At 41.0% G+C, this 25,629-nt stretch overlaps 1 protein-coding gene across 5 annotated transcripts in view; it reads right to left on the reverse strand.

Annotated features, from left to right (window-relative positions):
* EXOC4 (exocyst complex component 4) overlaps positions 1–25,629 on the reverse strand; it is a 728,800-nt gene that overhangs the window by 509,670 nt on the left and 193,501 nt on the right. For 2 of the 5 annotated variants that reach the window (XM_082693983.1, XM_082693984.1), the window contains exons 8-9: positions 16,046–16,191; positions 11,658–11,746 (exon numbers count right to left, since the gene is read on the reverse strand). In XM_082693983.1, the coding sequence (XP_082550109.1) occupies positions 11,658–11,746; positions 16,046–16,191 (235 nt within the window). Of the gene's footprint in view, positions 1–5,119; positions 5,496–5,612; positions 7,895–7,941; positions 11,747–16,045; positions 16,192–25,629 lie in introns of those variants that run through there. The other 3 variants (XM_082693986.1, XR_014301432.1, XM_082693985.1) reach the window with 3 other exon arrangements.

Here is a 25,629-nt window from a genome sequence, read left to right on the forward strand (position 1 = left end):
GAGGAGGAGGGAAGGAAGAAAACCCTAGCTCCAACATCAGACTTAGGAAGGGGAATGGTGCTGGGTAATCAGACACTGCTGAATGCCTTAAATATGAGGGAGTCGTTAACAGAGTTGGTTAGATTAGATGTGGTTAGATTAGGCTGGATAGATTAAAGTGCAATTAAGAGAGAAATACGAAAATATATGTTAAGGGGAAAAAAGATATCTTCACCCTTAATACTCCATAAAAACTACCCTCTTCTTGCATTTCCTATCTTAAATAAAATCATTACCTACCCAAGTCACCAGACTGGAAAACTGGGAATCGGCCAAAATGCTTATCTTTGTTCAAACTCCACACAGAAGGAGTCATCATGTCTACGTGATTCTTCCTCAAAATTGGCTTTTGGATCTACTCCCCCCACACCCCCACTGTTACCTCTTAAAAAGCTAGCATGATCACCTGAAATAACACCACAACTTACCTCACTCTACTCATCACCCAGAGGACAAAATCCATGTCCTCTCGCTGTTATGCCAGGTCCTCTGAGACCTGCCCACCGGTCTCCCTTCTCTAAGCCTTATCTTTCCCAACATTCTCTGCTTCAACCCCCAAATACCTACTATCCCATGAAGCTCTCACACATCAGGTGTTGTCTCCATCTTCTCCCTACTTGAGGTACATGCCACTCCCCCGGGCAGTCTGGTTAACTCACCTTTCCAACTGCAGTATAAAGATTCCTCCTTTGTGACATCTTCTAAGACTCCCTCTGGCAACGCTCAGGGTTTTCTCCTCCATGCTCCCCAAAGTACTTAGAACATTCATCAAAACTGTGTCTGCTTGCAAGACTTGTCTTTGATGACACCTAGAACCTTCCTACATGCGGATATTCTGGGAACATCCCTGGAATACAGGTAGCCTAGAAATGCTGACTATATGTTGTCACCTCCGATTTGGCAATTGACACAACTACCCTAGGAAACAGGCAGGGTAAGTGTTACTAACTTCATTACACGGCGGAGCAGTCTAGGGCTCAGAAAGTTAACGTGACTTGCCTAGTAACAGCAGGATGAGTAATAGGTACTCCTTCCACTAAACCACGGTGCCCCCCAAGCTCCTCAAAGCACAAACAGCTGCACCAACATTCCACATATGAACATCACTAACCAACTGAACAGGGATATGTAAATTAGTTAACTGGTGCTGAAATCAGACGTTAATGTGCAAACAAACAGGGACTTATTTGAGCTAAGTGGGCATGAATATGCAAATGAACTGGCTGCAATTCAGTAGATGTCATCACAATTCTAGGAATGAACATCCTATATTATGACTATTACAATATTCATGTAGCATTCATACATACTCTCATATATTACTGTAATATGGGCTCTTTGAGTTTAAAATTGTGGTGAAGCCAAAAGTAACTTGATGTATATTTTCATCCACACACTTGCAAGCTGGAAATCAGATGTGAGCACACAGAACTCGTCAATCTCCATACACAACCAAGCTGCCATTTGCAGGCCAAGCCGGGCAAGGTACTCTGGAAATAGATTGGGCTGGTCCTTCACGATCCCACCCTTGCCAGTATCTCCAGCCAAATCTACCTTGCACAGCCTAAGATGCTACAATAGTTGCATTTAAAACAGCTGTGTTTCCTCCAACAATTTTAATAAAGGGGCATAGCCTTACCATTGGAACACCTCTCAGAAAATCTAGTAGGTGATCACATTTAGCTTGTACTCAGGTGTAACAAGATTTTTACTTTCTTACCATCACCAAGACACCATTGGTTCTATCAATTCTTAATCTCTTGCTACCATGGACAATGGCCCAAGCCATCCTCAACAGCTTTGGTGCCCCCTTATAAATGATAATCAGTAGCAGTCTGTATACATAAACTGATTTCCTTAATAGAAAAAGTTAGGGACGCCTGGGTGGGCGCAGTTGAGTGTCTGACTTTTGGTTTTGGCTCAGGTCATGATCTCCAGGTGATGGGATCGAGCCCCATGTCAGGATCCATGCTCAGTGCAGAGTCTGCTTGAGACTTTTTCTCCTCTCCCCCTGTCCCCCCACCTCAGTGTTTTTTTTTCTCTCTCTCTCTCTCATATATTTTATGAGAGAGAGTTATATCCTTCTAACTCATGTTATGGAACGAGAAAAGCCTATATGCTCACACTTCCATACTTTTATTCCTGCCATGTCCATTGCCTGAAATGCCCATCCCTTTTTTTATCTGCAAAGCTTCTCTTCTTCTTTTATAAGCAGCTTGAAACTTAAATACTTATGAAAGCCTCCCTGGCTTCCCAGCATTGTATATAGATCTGTTACAGATCTACATAATTCCATCATAATGCCTAACACAGTGCTGTGATCACATGTCTGCACGTTGACTCAATCAGAATAGGGACATGTGGGTGGCTCAGCCATTAAGCACCTGCCTTTGGCTCAGGTCATGATCCCAGGGCTCTGAGATAGAGTCCCACATCAGGCTCCTTGCTCGGCAGGGAGCCTGCTTCTCCCTCTGCCTGCTGTTCCCCCCCTCTCTCTCTGACAAATAAATAAATAAAATCTTTAAAAAAAAATTAATCCGGATATAAGCAGGGCTGCAAGTAGCAGAGAACCAAAATGCCATAGACTTAAACAGGACCGTTTATTCCTGTCTCGTGGAGAAGTCTGGGATGGTGCGATGACTCTGGTTATCAGAAGCCTGACGCTGCACAGTCTCTAACTCAAGCTGCTTCTATCTCATTGCTCTACCACCTCATCCGCATGGCCTAAGATGGCGCTCGCCACCACAGGTCCTTCATAGCGTGCTTCAGAACGCGTTCACGCACGCTGGGCTCTGAATAAAGGGACAGCCTCTTCCTTCCCTGTAAATATGAGACCCAGTTATAGTTATACACATCACTTTCATGTACATTCTATTGGTTAGAATTAAATTACATGTTCATGGCTAGTTGCACAGAAGGCTTAGAAATGTTTCTATTTGGATGGCCATGTGTATGGCTAAAAATCAGGGCTCTCTTCATGTGAAGGAGAGACCGAACAAATGCTGGGGGACAAGTGCCAGTCTCTGAGATATGGTCATGGTCCCTTTCTGCTCTTTTGACCTTCCACGGCAAAACTCGGTTCTGCTCATGACTGTATCCTAAAGGCCCTGCCCGGGACGAATATAGGTAATAAATCTGTACATTATGTGATAAATAAATAGAAAGTCTAGAAAACGCAGGACACAAAAGCAGACTAGCTGCTGACGTCACCTGAAACCGGGTTCTGACGGGTTAGATGAGGCTGGGGAAGTTGGCAGGGAGCACTCACTCCTGCTCCTGGAGCTGTCTTCTCATGAACCATCTGAGGGACAGCTGAAGTTCAGTAGCAATCATGGCTGTGGCAGGGACCTGACATTGCAGCCCGGGGCAGCCATGAACCAACCTAGCTCTCCCAGAACACTCCAAATTTCCTGAAGACTTTCCTATAGGAACATTACACTACAGGTGGTTGTGTCTCTGGAGACTCAAGAGGCCTTGTACCAATTATTGTAATTGTACTTTTTATGAAATGTGTGATATCTGAATGTACAGGACACTAAGTAAGTTTAAAAAAATCCAACAGCATCTCCATCACTTAGCTTAAGAAATAGAACAGTACTATGATCCTTGAAGCCTATGCTCCTCTCTAATTATACCCTCTTCGACCCTTTCCAGAGGTGGCCCTTTCCCTGAGTTTTATGTTCGTCCTCCCTCCCTTACCTTCTTCACGTTGTCATCACACAAGGATAGACGCCTCACGATATTGTTCAGTCCTGACTGCTTCTGACCTTCGTATAGATGGGATTCGACTATATCTATAGTCTTTTGTGATTGCTTTTGAGATTAAACCAACTTAATATACAGTACAGTTCATTCATTTTCATTGCTACGTAGTATTCTACTGTCCGGCTAGGCTGAGACTGATAAATCCATTCTCCTGTCTATGGTATTTGAGTTATTTTCAGGCTTTTGTTATTCAAACAATGCTACTAGGAACTCAAGGGTCAGTCGGTTTTGCTTTCCACATTTCAGTTCTCCACGCACACAAAATTTATTTTCCTAACTGATGAGTTTCAAATTCAACTTTTTGGTTTGTTTGTTTATGGTTAATCAATTGTCTGACCACCCATCATTGATGCACCTGTCCCATCTCTACAAATCTGTAATGTCATCTGTCTTTTTATCAGTTTTGCTTGTATAGCATGCTGATTCTGGGAGTCTTTAGTTTCGCAATGGTGCCTCGGGTGCTCCGCGGAAGAGAGGAGCAGACGGAGGGGAGTCTGGGTGGGGAGGCTCTGGAGTCCCAGACCCCATTTAGTCAAACCACCTCCCCCTCAGTCTGCTTTCTACATTCAACACTGAAATAAAACATACAGAAAACAGGTTCTAGGACTAATATAACGAATTTAAAAAGCACTAGATTAGGGGCATCTGCATGGCTCGGTCGGTTAAGCCTGTGCCTTCAGCTCGGGTCATGATCTCAGGGTCCTGGGATCGAGCCCCCAGTCTGGCTCCCTGCTCAGCGGGGAGTCGGCTTCTCCTTCTGCCCTTCCCCTGCCTCGTTCTCTCTCTCTCTTAAATAAATAAAATCTTTAAAAAAATGTACCAGATTATGAGCTCCAAGGCACCTGCTACCATTAAAATCGATTATTTTCTTGCCTAGACCTCATACTACATGCATGTAGACGTCAGTTTCTTCTGAATTCTGATAACAAATCACTTCAGATAAGCATCTCTAACTATTAATATTCCTGAAAGGACTCATGCTTCATTCTGAAAACATAAAACTATCTTACGAATTGTGTCTTATTGGGACAATGATCAAGTTGTTCTTCGGTGTTCTCATTTAGTCTAAAACTTAGTTTCCCCACTATACACCATGAATGTTTTTGGTCTTCTCTGTTCTCTAAAATAGCTCAAGTCAAAATTAGCTGCATCATATAAATTACTAAATTTGGCAAAAATATAATTTCTTACAATCTTAAAGAAAATCTAAGAAAATGAGCAAAGCTGTTATTTTACATTAATTAAAAAGTTAATGAGCCAAATGATTAAAAATATGAGAAGCTAACTTTTAAATTTTCCTGAAACAAGTTAGAAATTTGTCATTTTTTCACATTTTTTATTTAAAAAAAAAAAGCTTTTAACTCCAGTACTATATAAAGAGAAATTCCTATGTATCACTTTAATCTCAAATACATATCTCATTTAACAGTATTCACTCTTTTCCCACATCTGCATGGGTGAATGAGTACGTAGAACAAAGGATTCTTAAAAATAAGCTTATAGGTCATCAACTAGTTCTGCACAATGACCAAGGATCATTTCTCAAGAGTGAGGGTCAAAGGCTTTACTAAGGCTTCGTGACAGCTGTTTTGCACTCTCAGGACCCACTGTCCATCCCATGACCTCCAGGCTCCTCCACACGGCTCGGATACCAATGGCTCGTCCAACAGGAATTTGTATGAACTAGAATTCTTCAAAAAACAAACCCATGTCATAAATTAAACCCAGAAACAGAGAACATTTTTAAATAAAATGAATATCTACATTGCAACGATTATGGCAAAGAGGTGATAGAGTCAGAAACAATCTCAGCATAAAAATACTTTTATTTCCTAAATGATTTTAAATAATGCATTAGTCTATTCATGACCTGAGGAAAACATATTTATTACTTACTACTTCTTGGGAACATATAAAGAAATTAGCATTTATAAAAATTCTATTACAATTTCATTATAAGACAAATCTTACATAGGAGGAAGTTAAGATCAGTCTTTTTAAAAAGCAAGAACATAAATATATAAAAGAAAGGGGAATCAATTTTTATTATGTTAGAACCTAAAACAGAGAGATAACTATGAAAGATTAAGGTTATCTTGAAATAATTATATGCAATTTTAAGAAGAAAAAATGTATTTTTTCATGTCCCCCGCATATTGCTACATAGTTATTAACAAAGTCATTACGCAAAATTTAAGACTACAAAGAATTTTCTAATCGTATTTCAAGATATAAAGCTTTACAAGTGCTTCTTATGTTTAAGGCTGTGGAACAAATGTGCGAGATGAGTATAAAATTGCTGTACCTCACTTCAGCCAAAATGTCCCTGAAAATGTGTGCATAAATGGAATCTTGCTTTAAATGCTCCATTATAGAAAAGCTTGCTATTTGAGAGACTTCTATTATAAATCCTTTTGTAAAAAAGGATAATCAGCTCATGGCTAATGTATTTCAAATATCTCCCTACCTTAAGGTGAGGTACCTCTAAACAGATTAATTACATATGATATCCTTAGGTATTCACAACCCCAGTCACCAACAACCCATTAGAGAGAAAACTCAGAAAATTCAGGTCAGTCAGTATAAGAGCCCAGTTTTCCCTGATGCCAGTGCTTCCATATTTACCATGTAAAGCAAATCCTCTTAGAGAAGTCAATTCTCAAGTGGTTGGAGCTTTACAGAATATTTTAATGTCAGGGCTACAGAAATGCCACTCATTAGACTAATGGGAATAAAAATAGCACTCTAAAGGTAATATTATTGAGTACAAACAGAAGTACTAAGTAGCCCCAAGACAGAAAAGAAACTGTAAGCAAAACTGAGTAATACATTTCTACTTGGATCATTGACAATTACTATGCTCTATTCACTCATTCGTGAGTTTTATTATCTTAAAAATGAATGAAGGAGAAAAATCACAGGACTCCTACTCTGTTCATTAAGCCTCCCACTAGGCTTTCTCATGTAAGTAGGCCTGTGCCTCCAAACAAGGGGATACTGAGGACCGAGCCCCCTCCCTCCTATACGTTTTGAGTGCTGAATTCAAGCCAAGCATTGCCCCACGCACTGGAATGCACTAATGAGTAAGACTTCAGAGGCAAGTGCAGAAACTTACTAAGTGACAAAGATATATCGAAATGAAGTATTATGAGGAAAATTCTTAAAAAATGTGAGAAAGAATGATAGGATGGTGGTAGGGAGTGGGCAGGACGCAGGAAGAGGTCAGGAAACAATAACCAGTTTGGGCAGGAGGCCCAATCTGGAAGTGGCCTGCACCTAGGCACTAAGCAAACCTCAATCTGGGCTGAGATATCGGGGGTTGTCTAGAGAGTGAGCACAGGTAAGGTCCCAGCACCAAACCTTGAGACACTCCAACATGTGGAGGAAAAAAGGAACATGGCTGGCCAGAAGATCAAGCGAGATGAACACAGGGAAGCAAACACTGAATCCGCCAAGATGGAGATCGCTGGTGACCTTGAGAGGAGCCAGCTCAGGGGATCAGCGAGACTAGAGGGACCAAGAAAACAGGAGATAAAGAAGTGGGTGCAGTTCTCCCAATTCCACAAGGTTGAATTTTTTAAAGCACCATTTTAATTTAAATCAATTACAGCTATTCTGTTTTTTCCAGAGTTTTAATTGCATAGTCAAATGAGAAAACCATGGCACAGTGGGACCGAGTAAACTAAGAGCTTATTTTGGTCATTAGTAGCAGTATTTTGAGGTCTTTTTAAAAAATATGCTCATGAGAGGGGCGCCTGGGTGGCTCAGTGGGTTAAAGCCTCTGTCTTCGGCTCAGGTCATGGTCTCAGGGTCCTGGGATCGAGCCCCCCATCGGCCTCTCTGCTCAGCAGCGAGTCTGCTACCCCCCGCCGCCACCTACTTATGATCTCTGTCTGTCAAATAACTAAATAAAGTCTTAAAAAAAAAAAAAAAAAAGAAGTAAATCATCCAATTCAAGAATTTAAAAAAAAGAAAAAAAATGCTCATGAGATAGCCTTCATCAGTTACCTTATTCCCCCAAAGAAACCCGCGTTAAATCTGAGAAGCCATATTCAAGCTAAATGTTCATTAAAACTACTATCTTTCTAACCTGTAGCATGTTCATTTAATGTTCATTAAAACTACTATCTTTCTAACCTGTAGCATGTTCATTTAATGTTCATTAAAACTACTATCTTTCTAACCTGACTGCCTAAGCTGCACAATGAAGCAGTGGAGAGGCTCAAAGCAACAGGACCTCTCTGATTAACGGAGACACTCAAGTTCGATTTCCACCTGTTCTGTTGCACACTTTGAAAGAGCATCCCCACCTCCTCGGCCCAACTGCCAACAGCACACCGGCTAATGGACCATCTGCACCTGAATGGAGCCAACTGAGATGGGTTGATGATACCAAAGAAATCTCATTTCTACGTTCTTTGCTCCCCTTGTGTGTTGTTGAGTAACATTTTTAATTGTGCGATGAACTGAAAATGTTGGGAGAGACTTAACTTCTATAAAACGGGACCTCTCTAATGTGACTTTGATGGTCTTTCTGGTGAATTTTCTTTGCCACAGAAGGAAAAGTTGACCCTTGAACCAAACTACTGGGAAGCGAAGGCTGCAGCTCTGTGGCGGGCAGAGGAGAGACAAAGTCTTCTGCCAGCCCCTTGGGACTGGACTGAACTATTTTCGATTATACCTTTTCAAAGATAAACTGAAATGCTGATCTCACAATGGCCCATGGACAAGTCAGATGAATAGAGTAACTGAGAAAGGCTGGCTGGTTTTTTAATGGAAAATAGGTGTGATTTTCCCCTTTTCCTGCTGAACTGTTAAAAGCATTCATCAGAGACACTTCTGCTCCTCAATGAAATACCATCAAACTTTTACAGAAACTCGTCAGCGGAGTTCTTCTCTCAGCATGCATGTGATCTGTCCGCTCAGCTAAAATTATGTTTTAATGATTATTATGAATATGAGATGTTTGCTGACTACTTTCTTCCTTGTAACCGGAGATAAATCCTCCTATTTTGCTGAACACTGGTAAGTGAAATATACCATCACATATAGTTCCATATTTCAATTAACTTTCTGAAAAATGAGAAAGTTCCCAGTTACAAAGAGTCCTCAATTAACCTAAACTTTCTCCATAATGAAGTTGGATTTGGACATGTCTCTCCATTATACACAGCAGTGCTGTCCTAGGCCAGACAGCTCAGGGGCAACATTCCTACTTAATGAAGCTACGTAGAGAACTACTGCAGAGAACAAAAACAGATCTACACACAACCTCTCTTCCCTAACTTAAAAACTAACCGAACCTCTGAAGCCAATACTGCCTTTCAGTGGCCGCCTCTCCCTTCAGGGCCCTTCCTATCTCTCCATGTTGAGCTCTCTATCCCACGTTTGATGTCAACCGCCCTCATTGGTTCTGTCACTGAGTCGGTCACTATTTACCGAATATTTACTACACCAGGCCCTACTCTAAGGATAGAAAATAAAATGGTCTATCTCTCCTGAGCTTAGAGTTTCATGGTACACTCAAACAAGTGAGCACTGATCATGGGGTGCGGGACAGTCATCAGACTAAGTGACAACTGAATTTAAGTTGGAAAGTGGAGTAGATTTAGCTAGAGACAAAGAGAAGGACGACAAAAACTGAAGTGACAGAATGAGCGAGAACAAGGGGGCTGGGGGAGGAGGAAGACCTAACACTCCCTATTCGGTCAGCACTTTTCTAAACACTGCTCATCACCTACCTCAACGAAGCTTTCACAACAACCTCGTGAGGTGGGTACTGTTATTTCCGTCTCCATGTACAGGTAAGGAAACAGAGGCAAAGAGGGTACGAAACTAGGAAATGGGGAGCTAGAGTATAAGGGTTGGCAATCTGGGCCCTGAACCCTCTCGTCATGGCTTTGCTCCAGGGTCTCTCCAGAGACTGTAGACCACCAGGGCCACTGGCAGAAAAGCCATTCTGCATGGCTGGGAGCGCAGAGAAGAGAAGACAGATAATCAGTCATCTGTCTTGGTGGACTAATTATGCTAGAGTCTGAATGAATGATAGGTTGCTCTGTTGTTCCGTTAACTATGTGGTCTACCTTTTCATCTCTACACGTCAAACAAAAGGCTTCCTTGTGGCAGGGGTGTTGTAGGAAGGGAGGCGGTGCTTGTGTCAGGGCAAGGGGTATGCAGGAAGCTTCGGCACTTTCTCCACTCAACTTTGCTGTGAGCCTAAAACTGCTCTAAAGCATTAAGCGTACAGATGAATAGAAAGTAAAATGATCTAGAAGAAAAAAGGCTTGCTTTGTCCCCATTAAAGAAACTGCTCGTACTACAAACCAAGTGGAGAAAAACTGCGGAGGTAAATTTAAAGTTTCGTGACGTCGACTCAACAATTACAATAAGGCTACTGCGTAGGAAGGATCGCTCTAGTCCTGAATGATCAGCTGCAGCCCAAGTGGCAGTTTGGGTACGATCAGCCCTACAGGAACGTGGGCTCAGTCACCACAATTTGTTCCAAGCTTCTCAGTCCACCCCACACTGCCACCAGGCAGCTGCTTGCTAGAGCCTGGGTCACCTTCCACCTTCGCTCCTCGACTTGCTCCAATCCTAACTACCCATGTACCTGCACCCATGTACCTCACTCTTCCAACAATGTAGAGCAACACTACTACTAAATAAAATGTTGGCAGGCTACTTTCCTTTTCCTTATATCCTCAAACATATTTCTAGGCTTTTAATTCTGGTAACTCTACCCATGAGCTGTGGGATTATTACTGTGGTATAGGCATGAGAGAGCAGAGTAGCTATCTTTGGAAAAATTTACAGGTATTTAGTTTAATAATGAAGGTGGAGATAGAAATGGCTGGGTGGTAGTCTTTAAATCCAGAAAGTTCTGGCTGGATGCTGCATAATGTTTTGAAACCTGATAAATCCTGAAGACTAAATATTTCAAGTGCCTCTAAAGCATTCCCCCAAATGAAGTGTTCTCATGCATCCCTTATACAGGAAGCCCATAGTTCTAAAATAATTTAAATCATCACTCCCTTCTCTCACCCTCTCGAGCATTTTCATGTACATCATCTACTTAGCTGTTAGCCCTGACTTCCTGGCACTATTACTGATATTCTTGCCTTACTTGCAAAGCTGGATCTTAAGGCTTTATCTTTTCTTCCCTTCTACTCAACCTCCATCCCCTTCGATGCCTAGAATGGCAGGCACTTAGCAGGACTACATAAATCTTTCTAAATTGATTGCATTTACCGTGATTAGCATCTTTCTTGTCACAGAAGAAAATGTTATTGGATTTTTAATTTAATAAAATTTGCTTACGATTTATTTTCTCAAGGATTTTCTTCTCCAGGTTACAACTCTTTAGGAACCACATACGGGTATCAAATATCCTGTATGTCAAAGCTAGCTTGATTACATCTCACTTAGAGACACCTTTCTTTCCTTTAAATAATGACGGAGGCTGCATTTACCCTTTTCCCAATCCCAGGTGCTCCTGCTACATTCTAGAAGGTATGGAAAGTACTAAGTGTACCCGTGACGGCCATAGAAGACCAGCATTCCCCCAGACTGGACTTGTGTCTGCCACGTTTAAGCACGAAGAGACTGACCTCCTATCTTAAGCTTTGAGTTCTCACTTGACTGGTAGCAGGTCTATAAAATCTGTGGCCATGGCAATGGCTTTAGCTGCCTGACAGCAGATGCTGGGAAGTAACAGAAGAAACAGTTTATCAAGTCTTTAAAACTTTGCCATCTTGAAGGAATCCTGTGAAGGCAAACCACAAAAAATTCACATGTGCCCAACACTTCAGATCTTTCTCCAGAAACTCATTTTTCCAGAGAGGTCAATCACCTACCTTGGAGTTCTCCACTGCGACTGTAGAGCTCCCGCCTCTGCTCTCGCAAGTAGGCACTCATACTGATGGCATGGGAGGACGACTCGAACCTGGGAAGAGACGCAGGGTAAACCAACAGGCAGTGTCCAGCCACGTAGTCCAAAAGTGTTCTACTCCAGTCTGTGGGGTGTTCCCTAATGCTCCCGGCCCCAAACATTCTGGCTCTCCCATGAAAGGGCCAAAGCAGGCTGCCACAGACCTTGATTTAGGAGCAATATTCCTAACTAATGCCCCCCTCCACAACAGCCTTTGGATCATTTGCTCCTTCTTCATTTCAGCTGATGGAACTCTCATCTGTCACCTCCAGACCCTCTGCCAGGATCCCTACGCACATGCGGTGAGGATATCCTATGAAGTCATTCTAATGGGCTTCTCTCCAGTTCATAAGGCACCACAGAAATACTGGCTCCACAGGGCGGACATCTTGCTTCTTGAACTCCCCTGGTCAGAGAACTAGCACAGAAGGCATGCTAGCAACGCTGCTTCGGACACCAAACAAGGAAGGCATCAATGGTCTCTCCTTAAAAGTCCTCAAAAGCAGCATAATTTCTAAACAGTTTCTGACCTGCCACCTACAACACGAAATACTCTTCAAACTCTCAGGGGACAAAGTGTGTGTTCACCCCAGGAATCACTTCAGAGGTCAGCAACATGGAGGACAGGCGCCTGATATCTTAAAGGTGAAAACAAGAACGCCAGAATTTAAAAAAAAAAAAAAAAAAGTTTTTTAAAAAGGGAAAAAAAAAAAGTCACAGTCTTAAGTGAAACAGCAGGGAAGGGGGGGTGGGAACAGGTGAACTGAAGACCGTATCAACATTGAACCTTTGACGTGTTAAGAAATTCCATTTCAGGCCTGTGATTTTTCAAAGCCAGAGCAACGGGCTGACAGGAAGAATCCTCCTGAGAAGGATTGCCACTAAGTGGTAAACAGCAACATCACGGAAGAGCAACAGGGATAATGGCATAGGTTTCTGGCAACAGAAAAGGAACGCCACCACTTCCTTAATTCTGCCTTTTTTCCCCATTCTTTGACAAGGAAGATGAATATCAGTCTGAGGGAGACCCTAGGGTTTCTTGATCCTCTCTTCTGCACCCTGCCAAGAACTGAGAGGACCCTCGCAGCCAGAAGGAAGGCAGAGTGTGCAGTCCTTCAAAAGTGCCACCTGCCAGTCAAGTGCTGGAGAGAAGTCGCTGACCTCCGGAGAGCATGCTGACAGCTATTGATCAAACATGGCAAGGGAAAAAGAAATGAACTCTTGAGCCAAGAATAGAGAGGCACACAGGCTAGAATGAGAACTTAAACACACTTAATTAACCTTGGCTAGGGGCAATTAAAGAGAGTAATAAAGTCCTTCACGGGTGTCATAAATACAAATTACAGCTCGCCCAAATCTTAATCCTTTATGACCTGATGCATTTTTGCTACTCAGGAAACCCTCTGTATGTTTGCTACAACTCACAGATTGCTAAAATTTTACAGTAAAAGAGGCCCTAGGGATGATCTGGTCTCACTTCCTTATTTTATAGCCAAAGACACAGAGATCCACCATGACAGTAGACCCACTCTGGTTTGCATGGTTCATTAATGGGAGAACCAAGACCAGAAGGAGGCAAATCTGTAAGAATGGTCTAATTCGGTATGGGTGATGAGTTTCTATTGCTATGCAATAGTAGTGAATGTTTAAGAATAACTTAAGTTCATTTATTTGGTTCCGATAATTTATATGTTTTTCAGTACCACAACTTCAGGTTAGGCTAAATGTGCAAAAATGTATACAGTGGCCTGAGGTTGAATGTTAAGGGTGATGGTTGAGAGCATGAAATCTAAACACCTTACAACCTGCTTTCTGCAGTACACTGAGATTTACCACAGGAAGAAAAAGAGAGAAAGAGAGAGAGAGAGAAGCACACCAGAGAACAAGCAAGCAAACAAGCCAGCGAAGCAAAAGCCCAAGGATTAGGCAGCATCTCGGGCCGTCTTCGTTAACCACGTATTCTCTTTCAGTACCTTCCCTGTCTGCTGCCAGAGTCCCCATTCTAGCTGGGCATTCTTTGCTCCCTCTTCCAACGGCTGAATGCTGAGGAAAAGCGGTTCCTCTCCAGCCCACAACGATCACCAGAGAAGACCCCTGACTATTTTAAGACAATCACTGGGATCTGCCAGGGACTGGTATAGGAATGCGCGTAAGACCCGATCCCAAGACCTGAGAGAAACTTGCAGGGGGGTCTTGTCACTGGCAGAAAAGATGAATAAAGAGATAGTTATTAATTTTAAAAAAAGATCTGAAATGGTACAGCCATTTTGTAAGACAGTTTGGCAGTGTCTCGCAAAGCTAAACATAATCTTACCAAATGGTCTGGTAATCATTCTTTTAGGGAGTTCTCCACATGAACAGAAAACTTACATCTACACAAACACCTGCATGTTTATAGCAGCCTTCTTCACAATGGCCAGAAATTGGAAGCCACCAAGGTGTCTTTCAACAGAAAATGGAAAAAAACCAAGGTACATGCACACAATGGAATATTATTTAGCAATACAAAGAGATGAGCTATCAAGCCACGAAAGACCTTAAATCCATATTGCTAAGTGAAAGAAGCTCGTCTGAAAAGTCCACACACTCTATGATCCCAACTATAACACGTTCTGGAAAAGATAAACCACAGAGATAGTGATTATCAGGGGCTCAGGGAGTGGGGAAAAGAGGGAAGAATGAGTGGAAAACAGGATGTGGAGGGCAGCAAAAGTATTCTGTATGATAACGTGATGGTGCATATGCGACAAGACATATTTTTCAAGACCCATAGAATATACAAAACAGAGAATGAACTAGAAGGTAAACGACACACTTTAGTTAATAATGGTCAATATCGATTCATCAGTTGTACGAAACGTACCAGAGGAACGAATGCAAGATGTTAACATAAGTAGAAATTCTGAGGAAGGGGGATGTTAAGAGAATTCTTTGTCTTGTCTACTTGATTTTTCTTTAAACTGAAAAGTGGTATTAAAAACAGTCCACTAATTTCAAAAACAAAATTTGCAGAAGAATCACACCCTCTCCTTGGCTGCACCATTATCCTGGAGTGGGACCAAAGGCATGAAATGAGAGTCGGATCCTTGAGGATGATGCACTGTCGGATTCCAGACTCCACTTCATTCCTCCTTAGCACGTGAGGTAAGAACTTTCCAATGGGGGCCTGTGTCACCTGTGGACTAAAGCATTTTAACTACTAGTGCATCTGTGCTCTGAACAAAACGGTAAAACATAAAAAAAGAATGCACTCGATACACAGAATGCATTTTATTCCAGTGTAGGCACACTCAATCTCCTTTCCTCCAGATCCCAAGATGAACGCCCTGTTGGAACTTCCAGTAATGATTAAGAACTCTATGAATCTATGATATAAACAAATCTCAAAAGTGAATCAATAAAAGATACTCTAGCTTCAACTGTTCCAAAATAATGAATTCCAAACACAGAGATAATACTTCTGTAGTCACTTCATATGCTAAGATTTACAGGCACAACTGCTTAACCCATTATCTCCTGACTCCTCAGAAGAACACAGAGACCGACCAAGACTTAAACCCTGCTTCTACCAATTGCTAGCTATGTGAATTTACGTAAGTTACTTAACCTCGCTAGGTTAAGGTTTTGTGTGCAAAAAAAGGATTAAAAATAAGACCCCGAGGGGTGCCTGGGTGGCTCAGTGGGTTAAAGCCTCTGCCTTCAGCTCAGGTCATGATCCCAGGGTCCTGGGATCAAACCCCACGTCAGACTCTCTGCTCAGCGGGAAGCCTGCTTCCTCCTCCTCTCTCTCTCTCTCTCTCTCTGCCTGCCTCTCTGCCTACTTGTAATCTCTCTCTATAAAATAAATACATTAAAAAAAAAAATAAGACTCCGACCCATAAGGTTGTAATGAGTAGATGAGACAATCCATGAAAAAGGCTTCATGCTTTCGCTAGGACTTAGGATTCAGCGTTAGCCACTACTCCTGCTGCCGAAATCTGACATAATCTGAAAGCTGATGTATTTCATTTCATATAAAAGTCCCCAGAAACAACTGGCAAGTTTCATTTCCCTTCATTTTACATAAAACACCAAAGAAGTAAATTCCAAAATCTTTATTAAAAGTCCTAGACAGTCCACTCACCATATTTCAAAACAGCCATTTCCCCTTACAGAAAACAAAGGTATACAAAATAAAAAATATTTTCACTTTCTATAAGTTGCTTCAAATCAGCTTCCACTGGGTGAGGCAACAGCTGCCGAAACAGTAGAGAATATCCCACTCGGATCAAACACTCATGATGCCTGCTATCTTACCATCAGGGAGATACTTACTTAAAAAGAGAATTTTTTGGCCTTTGAGGTTTCTTCTTGGCAAAAAAGGCTGCAAAATCACGTCCAGTGCTGGCATAACTTAGTTGAGCTGATGGTTCAGAGGCCGTACGAGTATTTTTCATATCCAAGTACTCAGTCAACAGCATCTGTGCAATCAGATAAACAGTTTAATGCACACATTTATGATGGGCAACTAAGAAAAGCAATTTAAAATGATGAAAGCCTCATCCTTGACATTCGGAAGTATATTAACCTAGCTATTCATACTTCTAGTTGGAGATCTAAGGAATGATTCAGTATAAACAGAAAGTCATCTATTTGCCATCTACACTTAAAACTGAGAATAGGATGTTAGGCATTTGAACGTGGGGGTAACAGGGAACATTTTTCTTGATGTCCGCTATGCGCCAGGTACTGTGCCAAGAGAGTTAACCAACATTTATAACCCTCATAACTGGGGCACCCGGGTGCCTCAGTCATTAAGCGTCTGCCTTTGGCTCAGGTCATGGTCTCAGGGTCCTGGGATCGAGCCCTGCATCGGGCTCCTTGCTTCTTCCTCTCCCACTCCCCCTGCTTGTATTCCCTCTTTTGCCATGTCTCTCTCTGCCAAATAAATAAATAAAATCTTAAAAAAAAACAAACCCTCATAACTCCCAATTGCAGCAATGTCAGCAGCAAGGACGCAGTACTTACTGAGGGCTTACTATGTTGTAGGCAAGGGGCTAATTTGTACTTAAAGTACAACATTTGATTAAAGGAATTCTCAGGTTACAGATAAGGAAGTGGTTTAGGGATTGCAGCATGAACCCTGGGATCCTCACTCAGGAGACCACGTCACACTCCTCACTCTATAGTGAAGGGGAATAAGTGACTCTGGTGACTCCAACAAACTCGCTAAGAGGCACCATGAGCCACTGCAGGCTAAAAGGCGCTAACCTACAAATGATTTCTAGGGCCACTGCTCATCTTGACAGCTTCAAAGCAAGAAAACCAACAGCTTTTTAAATCATAAGTGCCAATGGGTAATACTTATAAAACTGATCCCTTTTACAGCCTCAAGGAGGGGAAGGCTTGGGCTCAAATCAGCTGCTCTATTTCTTTTTTTTTTTTTTTAATTTTATTTACTTACTTATTTTAGAAAGGGAGTGTGTGCACATGTGTGCGGAGGGGGAGAGGGAGAGAATCTCAAGCAGGTTGAGCTTGGAGCCTGACAAAGGGCTTGATCTCATGACCCTGCAATCATGACCTAAACCAGAATCAAAAGCCGAATGCTTAACTGACTGAGCCATCCAGGCGCCCCAGCTGTTGTATTTCTAAGACGAGTAAAAAGTTCCCACTGTTGTGAAAGAAAGTAGCAGATCTGGAAGAGAGATCACCATGGTTCCTAAGACTATCTAACGTGGAATTAAGTATGTCAACTCATTTCTGTAATCACTTGCCTCATTTAAAATTTCAGGATAATCAAGTGTTACCGAAGACGTAAGTGGGAGCCTGAGTGGCTCAGTGGTTAAGCCTCTGCCTTTGGCTCAGGTCATGATCTCAGAGTCCTGGGATCAAGTCCTGCATCGGGCTCTCTGCTTGGCAGGGAGCCTGCTTCCTCCTCTTTCTCTCTGCCTGCTTCTCTGCCTACTTGTGATTTCTCTCTGTCAAATAAATAAATAAAATCTTAAAAAAAAAAAAAAAAAAAGATGTAAGCAAGCAATTCTACCCATGACTGAAATAAAAGCTTTGCAGACTCAAGTTCCAGTAAGTGTTCCTTCCATCTGCAGGTGTATATTCATTCATTTGCATATTCATTCAATAAAGCTTTGAAGACCATATTAAATGTTATCAGCAAAAGCATTTATGAACCACTCTGTGAGCATGATGCTGTCCCAAGTTTTAAAGCCAATTATGTCTGTTATGAGCATATATGTGTTACTAAATATTTATTAAGTATCAGAAATGTTCAGAAAATGACCCTAATTTGATCTTCCAATCTAGCAAGCCAAAGCTACTATCTATATTTTGGAGATGAAGAAACAGATTTAAAGGTTGGAGAGACTAGCCTATATCCGTGTGTGGGTGCAGGAATTAATGGGAAATCTCTATACCTTCCCCCTCAATTTTGCTGTGAACCTATGTATGTGGTCTTTGGGAAAAAAATAAATAAAACTAACCTAAGGTCTTATAATTAAGGAACAACAGACCAGGATTTCAACCCTGGTGCAGTTGACTCTGTAGCCTGGTTCATCCCCACGACACTCTACTCTTACTGAAAGCATAAACTCTCCCAATGAGAATGGCTATGGGTGGCAGCAAACAGACTTAGTCACGTTTCTATACAAAGGAGATTTCACTGGGAAACTATAAAACATATTAACAGATTGGTCAGTGTTTTTCTTAATATGTTTACGAGGCTACCAGAATATTATTCAGCACAGTGATATAGTAATATACTGACAAATACCATCTCTGCTAATACGTCATCCAAACTGCCCAAGAGGCAAGGAGAATATTAAATTGGGTCTTGACTTCAGTAACGACTCAACTGAGGAACTTGATGACTTTGTAGATCTGGCACTCAATTACTGGGTAGATCCAGAGTTGATGCTAATAGTTTGTGGGAATTTGTGATCAAAAGAAGGCTAGTAAACCAGAACAGAATTTCAAATTGATAGGATCACAGAACGATGTCTATAAAGGCACTTGTTTTCATTCAAGTGTTGGTTTTAATACCAATCAGTGTGACAGAAATAGGTTTCTACCAAAGCATGAAGATACATTAAACCAGGAATTCTTTTGAGGTACTGCTTGTCCTAGAATTCAACGGTTGGCCTTGTACAGTAAAATATTGACTGATCAGGGCCTACCTGAGGAGCATCCTTAAAACTCAGGTAATTCAACATCGCTGTTCTTTTTTTCCAAGTCAGTAAAGTCCTCCTAAATATCACCTCTTACTTTATTATCTAGTCTTCTACACTGGCTTCTCCCCTTCTTTCGACAAACACATACTATTTCTACCTTCTTAACCAAAAATCTTACTTTGGTCCTCATTCTCTATGATCTTCTTTCCCTTCTGTCCTTAGGTTCCAAACGTACAAAGCAGCCTTCACATGTATTTCTGTTACCATGATACACTTTAGCCCTGACTTCCCTCCCACGCTCCAGTCCCACCTCTGTGACAGCACACTTGATCTTCTCTCACATTGCTCGGATAAAGTCAAGCCTAAATTCTGAGACCTAAATCCTTTTCCCATAAAATGGGCAATTCCTTCTGTCTTCTTTCTGTGAGGGATTTCTTGTTCTTACCAGCCTCTGGGTTTAAAACTTCAGAACGGTCCTTGGTCACTTTCCCTCACCTTTGTACCCATGCAGGAGTTAGTACCCCAGGGCATCAATCTTTCCCGACTCTCTATTATTTGTCCCCACTCATCATTTGACAGCCATCAACTTCAACTCACGCTGTTTCTCTGTCTGCCCCTGGTCTCTTCTTCCTCCAGTCCCTCCCATACACCACAAACAGAGTGGTTTTCCTAAAAACCCTGTTGCCAATGCTGTCTTAAGGCTATTTTGTCCTCTGCGCCAATCTGACCTTAGTATCTACTCCTGATCATATCTTAGTGTCCACGACATGAACCCAGCACTCAATCAGAATCAACTACTTACCTCTTCCCTGAACATTCATGCCAGGGCCCTCTCATTTTTGGAACGCCTGACCTAGGTTACCCTCTTTCCTCGATACCCTAACAAACCCATCCCCAAAACCATTCCAATGTTTTCTCTCCAATGACTCCTTCTCAAGCCACTTTAGGCAGCTGTCCCCTTTTCTGAGCTCCTACAGTACCCATCTGATACACTGTTAAAGAAGTGTTCATCAAAAACTATCTGATATAATGACTTAACATTTAAGGAAAAGACACCCAACCACCCCAATTTTTACAGTTCTTTACTTTCATCATAGAGCCATGAAACACACCAGAAAATGAAATATATATACTGTGAATCAGTGAATTTTACAAAATGTGGTAAGAAGCCTTGATGTATGTTTTCAATACACACGTTAGAAATATTCTCAAAAACAGAATGAGCCCTGTACATAACCCTTCAGTATAAAAATCTATAATACAAGTGAAATTAAAAAGGGATAGCTATGGGGCACCTGGGTGGCTCAGTGGGTTAAAGCCTCTGCCTTCAGCTCAGGTCATGATCTCAGGGTCCTGGGATCGAGCCCCACATCCGGCTCTCTGCTCAGCAGCGAGCTTTCTTCCTCCTCTCTCCCTCTCTGCCTGCCTCTCTGCCTAGTTGTGATCTCTGTCTGTCAAATAAATAAATAAAATCTTTTTTAAAAAGGGGGGGAAGAGCTATGATTTTAATCAAAAGCTTTGCCATATTTGTTTCCTTCACTGTATTTGGTTCTTTTCCTAATATCATTTATGACCAGTTAGAAAATACTGCATTAAAACAGGTAAAGTCTTATTTTGATACCAAATTGTAAAAAGTGTTTTTTTTTAAAATACCTCAAAGAACAAAAAAGCTCCTTTTTCTAAGCTTGGAATATGCCTGAATTAGGCAAAATCATCTACTACCAAGTCTTGACACAAACGTCAGACACCTGGTATTAAAATACAACCGTGTAATTTCTTGGTGATTCCACATCGTTATGAATAATGTACTCCATCTTCTAAATTGTACATAAACATTCTAAACCATTACCTATGGGTTCAAATCTCCATTTTTATGAGCAGAAATAAGCCACACACATTGTCTTTTGCCTGGGGAAAATCACCCAAGACTGGAATTCTGAGACATTATATGAGCTAGCAATCATATCTTATCCATAGAAAACCTAAAGAAGATTATCCCATGTTCTTGTTAACTCTAAATTCCTTCATATCTTTTCTCTTTTTAAGCACAGGTAATTGCTATAAAGAGAGTCAAAGTTTATGGGGTCTTTTAACTTCAAAGGTATTAATTTGTAGTACCAAAGACAAGAATTATGAAAACATGGCTGGAAAGCACCAGAATATCCACAGATCCCAGGGATATTACGATTCACTTTATCTTTTGAATACCTGCTATGCTGAATGGTTCTGTGATAGAAGCCAAGAAATATAATGCTTTAAAGAAAATACAAATTGGGGTGGTCTGGTATTTCTTCTGCTGTAATATTTGATTAGCAGTTGCAAGATGCTAGTCAGAAATCTCATGATGTATCAAGCAGAGCCAAGATTTTGAAATTTAGAACTTGCTTAGCATTGGCAACATCATTCTAAATGAATCCCTCATTTACCATTCAACCTTTTTTATTTAAAATATTGCTTGTGGCTGCTTAAGTCACACACCCAGAGTTTCCTAAAAATAAATATGGAATTTACCAGCTTATAGTGAACACATTTCCTGTCTTCAGCTTCTACGTTAATCTAAGTAGAAACATCCAGATCCCTCTAGGTAGTTAATATAGTAAACCCCTTTCACTAGCTTCGCAGCTTAGAAAATCCTTACCTCATCTAAAAATTGTTCCCCAACTACACAGTGGACTCTGGTTGCCATGCTTGTAACCATGGAATGTCACCCTCTCAGCCAGAGCCTACTCTACTGGGGAGAAAGTCAACCTCCAGTTAGGCCATCAGGTTCTCTTTCCTAGTAATGGATTAGTGGGATACAGTCTCTGTTGGTCAACAGAGATGAAAAGATGTAAATTCTTAGGGCAGCCTTCTCATACTATGTGAATGAAAAACCAAAGAAAGCCAATCTGCAGAGAGGATAAAAGAATGAACTAGATGATGAGATAGAAACAGGAGATAGGTCTTTTATCCATTTTGAGTTTATCTTTGTGTACCGTGTAAGAGAATGGTCGAGTTTCATTCTTCTACATACAGCTGCCCAGTTTTCCCAGCACCATTTATTGAAGAGACTATCTTTTTTCCACTGTATATTTTTTCCTGTTTTGTCAAAGATTATTTGACCATAGAGTTGAGGGTCCATATCTGGGCTCTCTACTCTGTTCCACTGGTCTATGTGTCTGTTTTTATGCCAGTACCATGCTGTCTTGGTGATCACAGCTTTGTAGTAAAGCTTGAAATCAGGTAACGTGATGCCTCCAGTTTTATTTTTGTTTTTCAACATTTACTTAGCGATTCACGGTCTCTTCTGATTCCATACAAATTTTAGGATTATTTGCTCCAGCTCTTTGAAGAATACCAGTGGAATTTTGATCGGAATAGCATTAAAAGTATAGATTGCTCTAGGCAGTATAGACATTTTAACAATGTTTATTCTTCCGATCCAAGAGCATGGAATGGTCTTCCCTCTTTTTGTGTCTTCTTCAATTTCTTTCATGAGTGTTCTGTAGTTCCTCGAGAACAGATCCTTTACCTCTTTGGTTAGGTTTATTCCCAGGTATCTTATGGTTCTTGGTGCTATAGTAAATGGAATCGATTCTCTAATTTCTCTTTCTGTATTTTCATTACTAGTGTATAAGAAAGCCACTGATTTCTGTACATTGACTTTGTATCCTGCCACGTTGCTGAATTGCTGTATGAGTTCTAACAGTTTGGGGGTGAAGTCTTTTGGGTTTTCCATATAAAGAATCATGTCATCTGCAAAGACAGAGAGTTTGACTTCTTCATTACCAATTTGGCTACCTTTATTTCCCTTTGTTGTCTGATTGCTGTTGCTAGGACTTCTAATACTATGTTGAACAAGAGTGGTGAGAGTGGGCATCCTTGTCCTGTTCCTGATTTCAATGGGAAGGACGCAAGCTTTTTCCCATTGAGGATAATATTTGTTGTGGGTCTTTCATAGATAGATTTGATGAAGTTCAGGAATGTTCCCTCTATCCCTATACTTTGAAGCGTTTTAATCAGGAACGGATGCTGGATTTTGTCAAATGCTTTTTCTGCATCGATTGAGAGGACCATGTGGTTCTTCTCTCTTCTTTTATTAATTTGTTCTATCACATTGATTGATTTGCGAATGTTGAACCATCCTTGTAGCCCAGGGATGAATCCCACCTGGTCATGGTGGATAATCTTTTTAATGTGCTGCTGTTGGATCCTGTTTGCTAGGATCTTGTTGAGAATCTTAGCATACATATTCATCAGTAATATTGGTCTGAAATTCTCCTTTTTGGTAGGGTCTTTGCCTGGTTTGGCGATCAGGGTAATGCTGGCTTCATAGAAAGAGTCTGGAAGTTTTCCTTCTGCTTCAATTTTCTGAAACAGCTTCAGGAGAATAGGTGTTATTTCTTCTTTGAAAGTTTGGTAGAATTCCCCAGGGAATCCATCAGGTCCTGGGCTCTTGTTTTTTGGGAGGTTTTTGATCACCGCTTCAATCTCGTTACTAGATATTGGTCTATTCAGGTTGTCAATTTCTTCCTGATTCAATTTTGGGAGTTTATAGTTTTCCAGTAATGCATCCATTTCATCTAGGTTGCTTAGCTTATTGGCATATAACTGTTGATAATAACTTTTGATGATTGTTTCTACTTCCTTGGTGTTCATTGTGATCTCTCCCTTTTCATTCATAATTTTATGTATTTGAGCTTTCTCTCTTTTCTTTTGGATTAGTGTCGCCAATGGTTTATCAATATTGATTCTTTCAAAAAACCAGCTTCTAATTTCAAAGTGAGACAGGAATCCATCAGAATCCTAGAGGAGAACACAGGCAGTAATCTCTTCGATATCAGCCACAGCAACTTCTTTCAAGATATGTCTCCAAAGGCAAAGGAAACAAAAGCGAAGATGAACTTTTGGGACTTCATCAAAATCAAAAGCTTCTGCACAGCCAAGGAAACAGTCAAGAAAACAAAGAGGCAACCCACGGAATGGGAGAAGATATTTGCAAATGACAGTACAGACAAAAGGTTGATATCCAGGATCTATACAGACAATCATATCAAAAAATGGGCAGAAGATATGGACAGACACTTTTCCAATAAAGACATAGAAATGGCTATCAGACACATGAAAAAATGTTCATCATCACTAGCCGTCAGGGAGATTCAAATTAAAACTACATTGAGATATCACCTTACACCGGTTAGAATGGCCAAAATTAGCATGACAGGAAACAACATGTGTTGGAGAGGATGTGGAGAGAGGGGAACCCTCTTACACTGGGTTGGAATACACTGGTGGGAATGCAAGTTGGTGCAGCCTCTTTGGAGAACAGTGTGGAGATTCCTCAAGAAATTAAAAATAGAACTTCCTTATGACCCTGCCATTGCATTCCTGGGTATTTACCCCAAAGATACAGATGGAGTGAAAAGAAGGGCCATCTGTACCCCAATGTTTATAGCAGCAATGGCCACGGTCGCCAAACTATGGAAAGAACCAAAATGCCCTTCAACAGACGAATGGATAAGGAAGATGTGGTCCATATACACTATGGAGTATTATGCCTCCATCAGAAAGGATGAATACCCAACTTTTGTAGCAACATGGACGGGACTGGAAGAGATTATGCTGAGTGAAATAAGTCAAGCAGCGAGAGTCAATTATCTTATGGTTTCACTTATTTGTGGAGCATAACAAATAGCATGGAGGACATGGGGAGTTAGAGAAGGGAGTTGGGGGTAATTGGAAGGGGAGGTGAACCATGAGATACTCTGGACTCTGAAAAGCCATCTGGGGGTTTTGAAGGGGCGGGGGGTGGGAGGTCGGGGTACCAGGTGGTGGGTATTATAGAGGGCACGGATTGCATGGAGCACTGGGTGTGGTGCAAAAATAATGAATACTGTTATGCTGAAAATAAAAAATAAATTAAAAAGAAAAAGAAACAGGAGATAGATTTATAGGTTGCAACCCAAGTTTTCCGTAATTTACAGGTCTCAAATCCAGTTGCTAAACATCTTAAATTTTCTACTCTAGGGTTCCACAATATATCCTTTTGACCTTTATACATTTTCCTTATTTTTTTCTTATGATAGCTTGAATGATTTTTTTGTTTCTTCACCAAGACACCTATAGATAAACGACTACACACTAACATGGATGTAGTGACATTTATATCACAATTTTTGCACAACACTGATATCTCACGATAATAAGAGGAGTGGTTTAAACAGGTTTCAATCTGTGCACTAAGAAACCAATTCTCCTCACTACTAACTTCAAATGTTCCATGATTTTACAGCAAAGCCATACTGTACTGATCCTACATGATGAATCTGAAAATTAGATTGCTAATGACTGGAGCAATAATAAGGTGAAAAGAAATCACTGTGCACTAAGACTACTTTTCTTGAGCAGTATCTTGAATGTACCTATATTAAATACAATAATTTTCATCTTACTTTTCAAACGCAGATGTCTAGGAGTTTCTGTTATAGGCACAGCAAAGTAGCTTCTTTTTGGACTAACCCTTATATCGATAATAATTATAAAAGCTAAAAAGATCAGACCAAAAAAATAATCATGGTATTAATTTGAAGGCCATGGAGAGAAACCAAATTGGGCAGAAATTGGTAGCTTTCACTCTTGAAAGCACACTAGTTGAGGCCCTCTGGTTTCTTCCCAGAGTGAACTTCCTACTTTCCATGGAGCAAGAGCAGAACTCAAGCAGAAACTACAGTCTCAATGGATGGAAGAGACAAGGCTACG

Source organism: Mustela nivalis (assembly GCF_964662115.1).
Source record: "Mustela nivalis genome assembly, chromosome: 12".
Lineage (NCBI taxonomy): Eukaryota > Metazoa > Chordata > Mammalia > Carnivora > Mustelidae > Mustela > Mustela nivalis.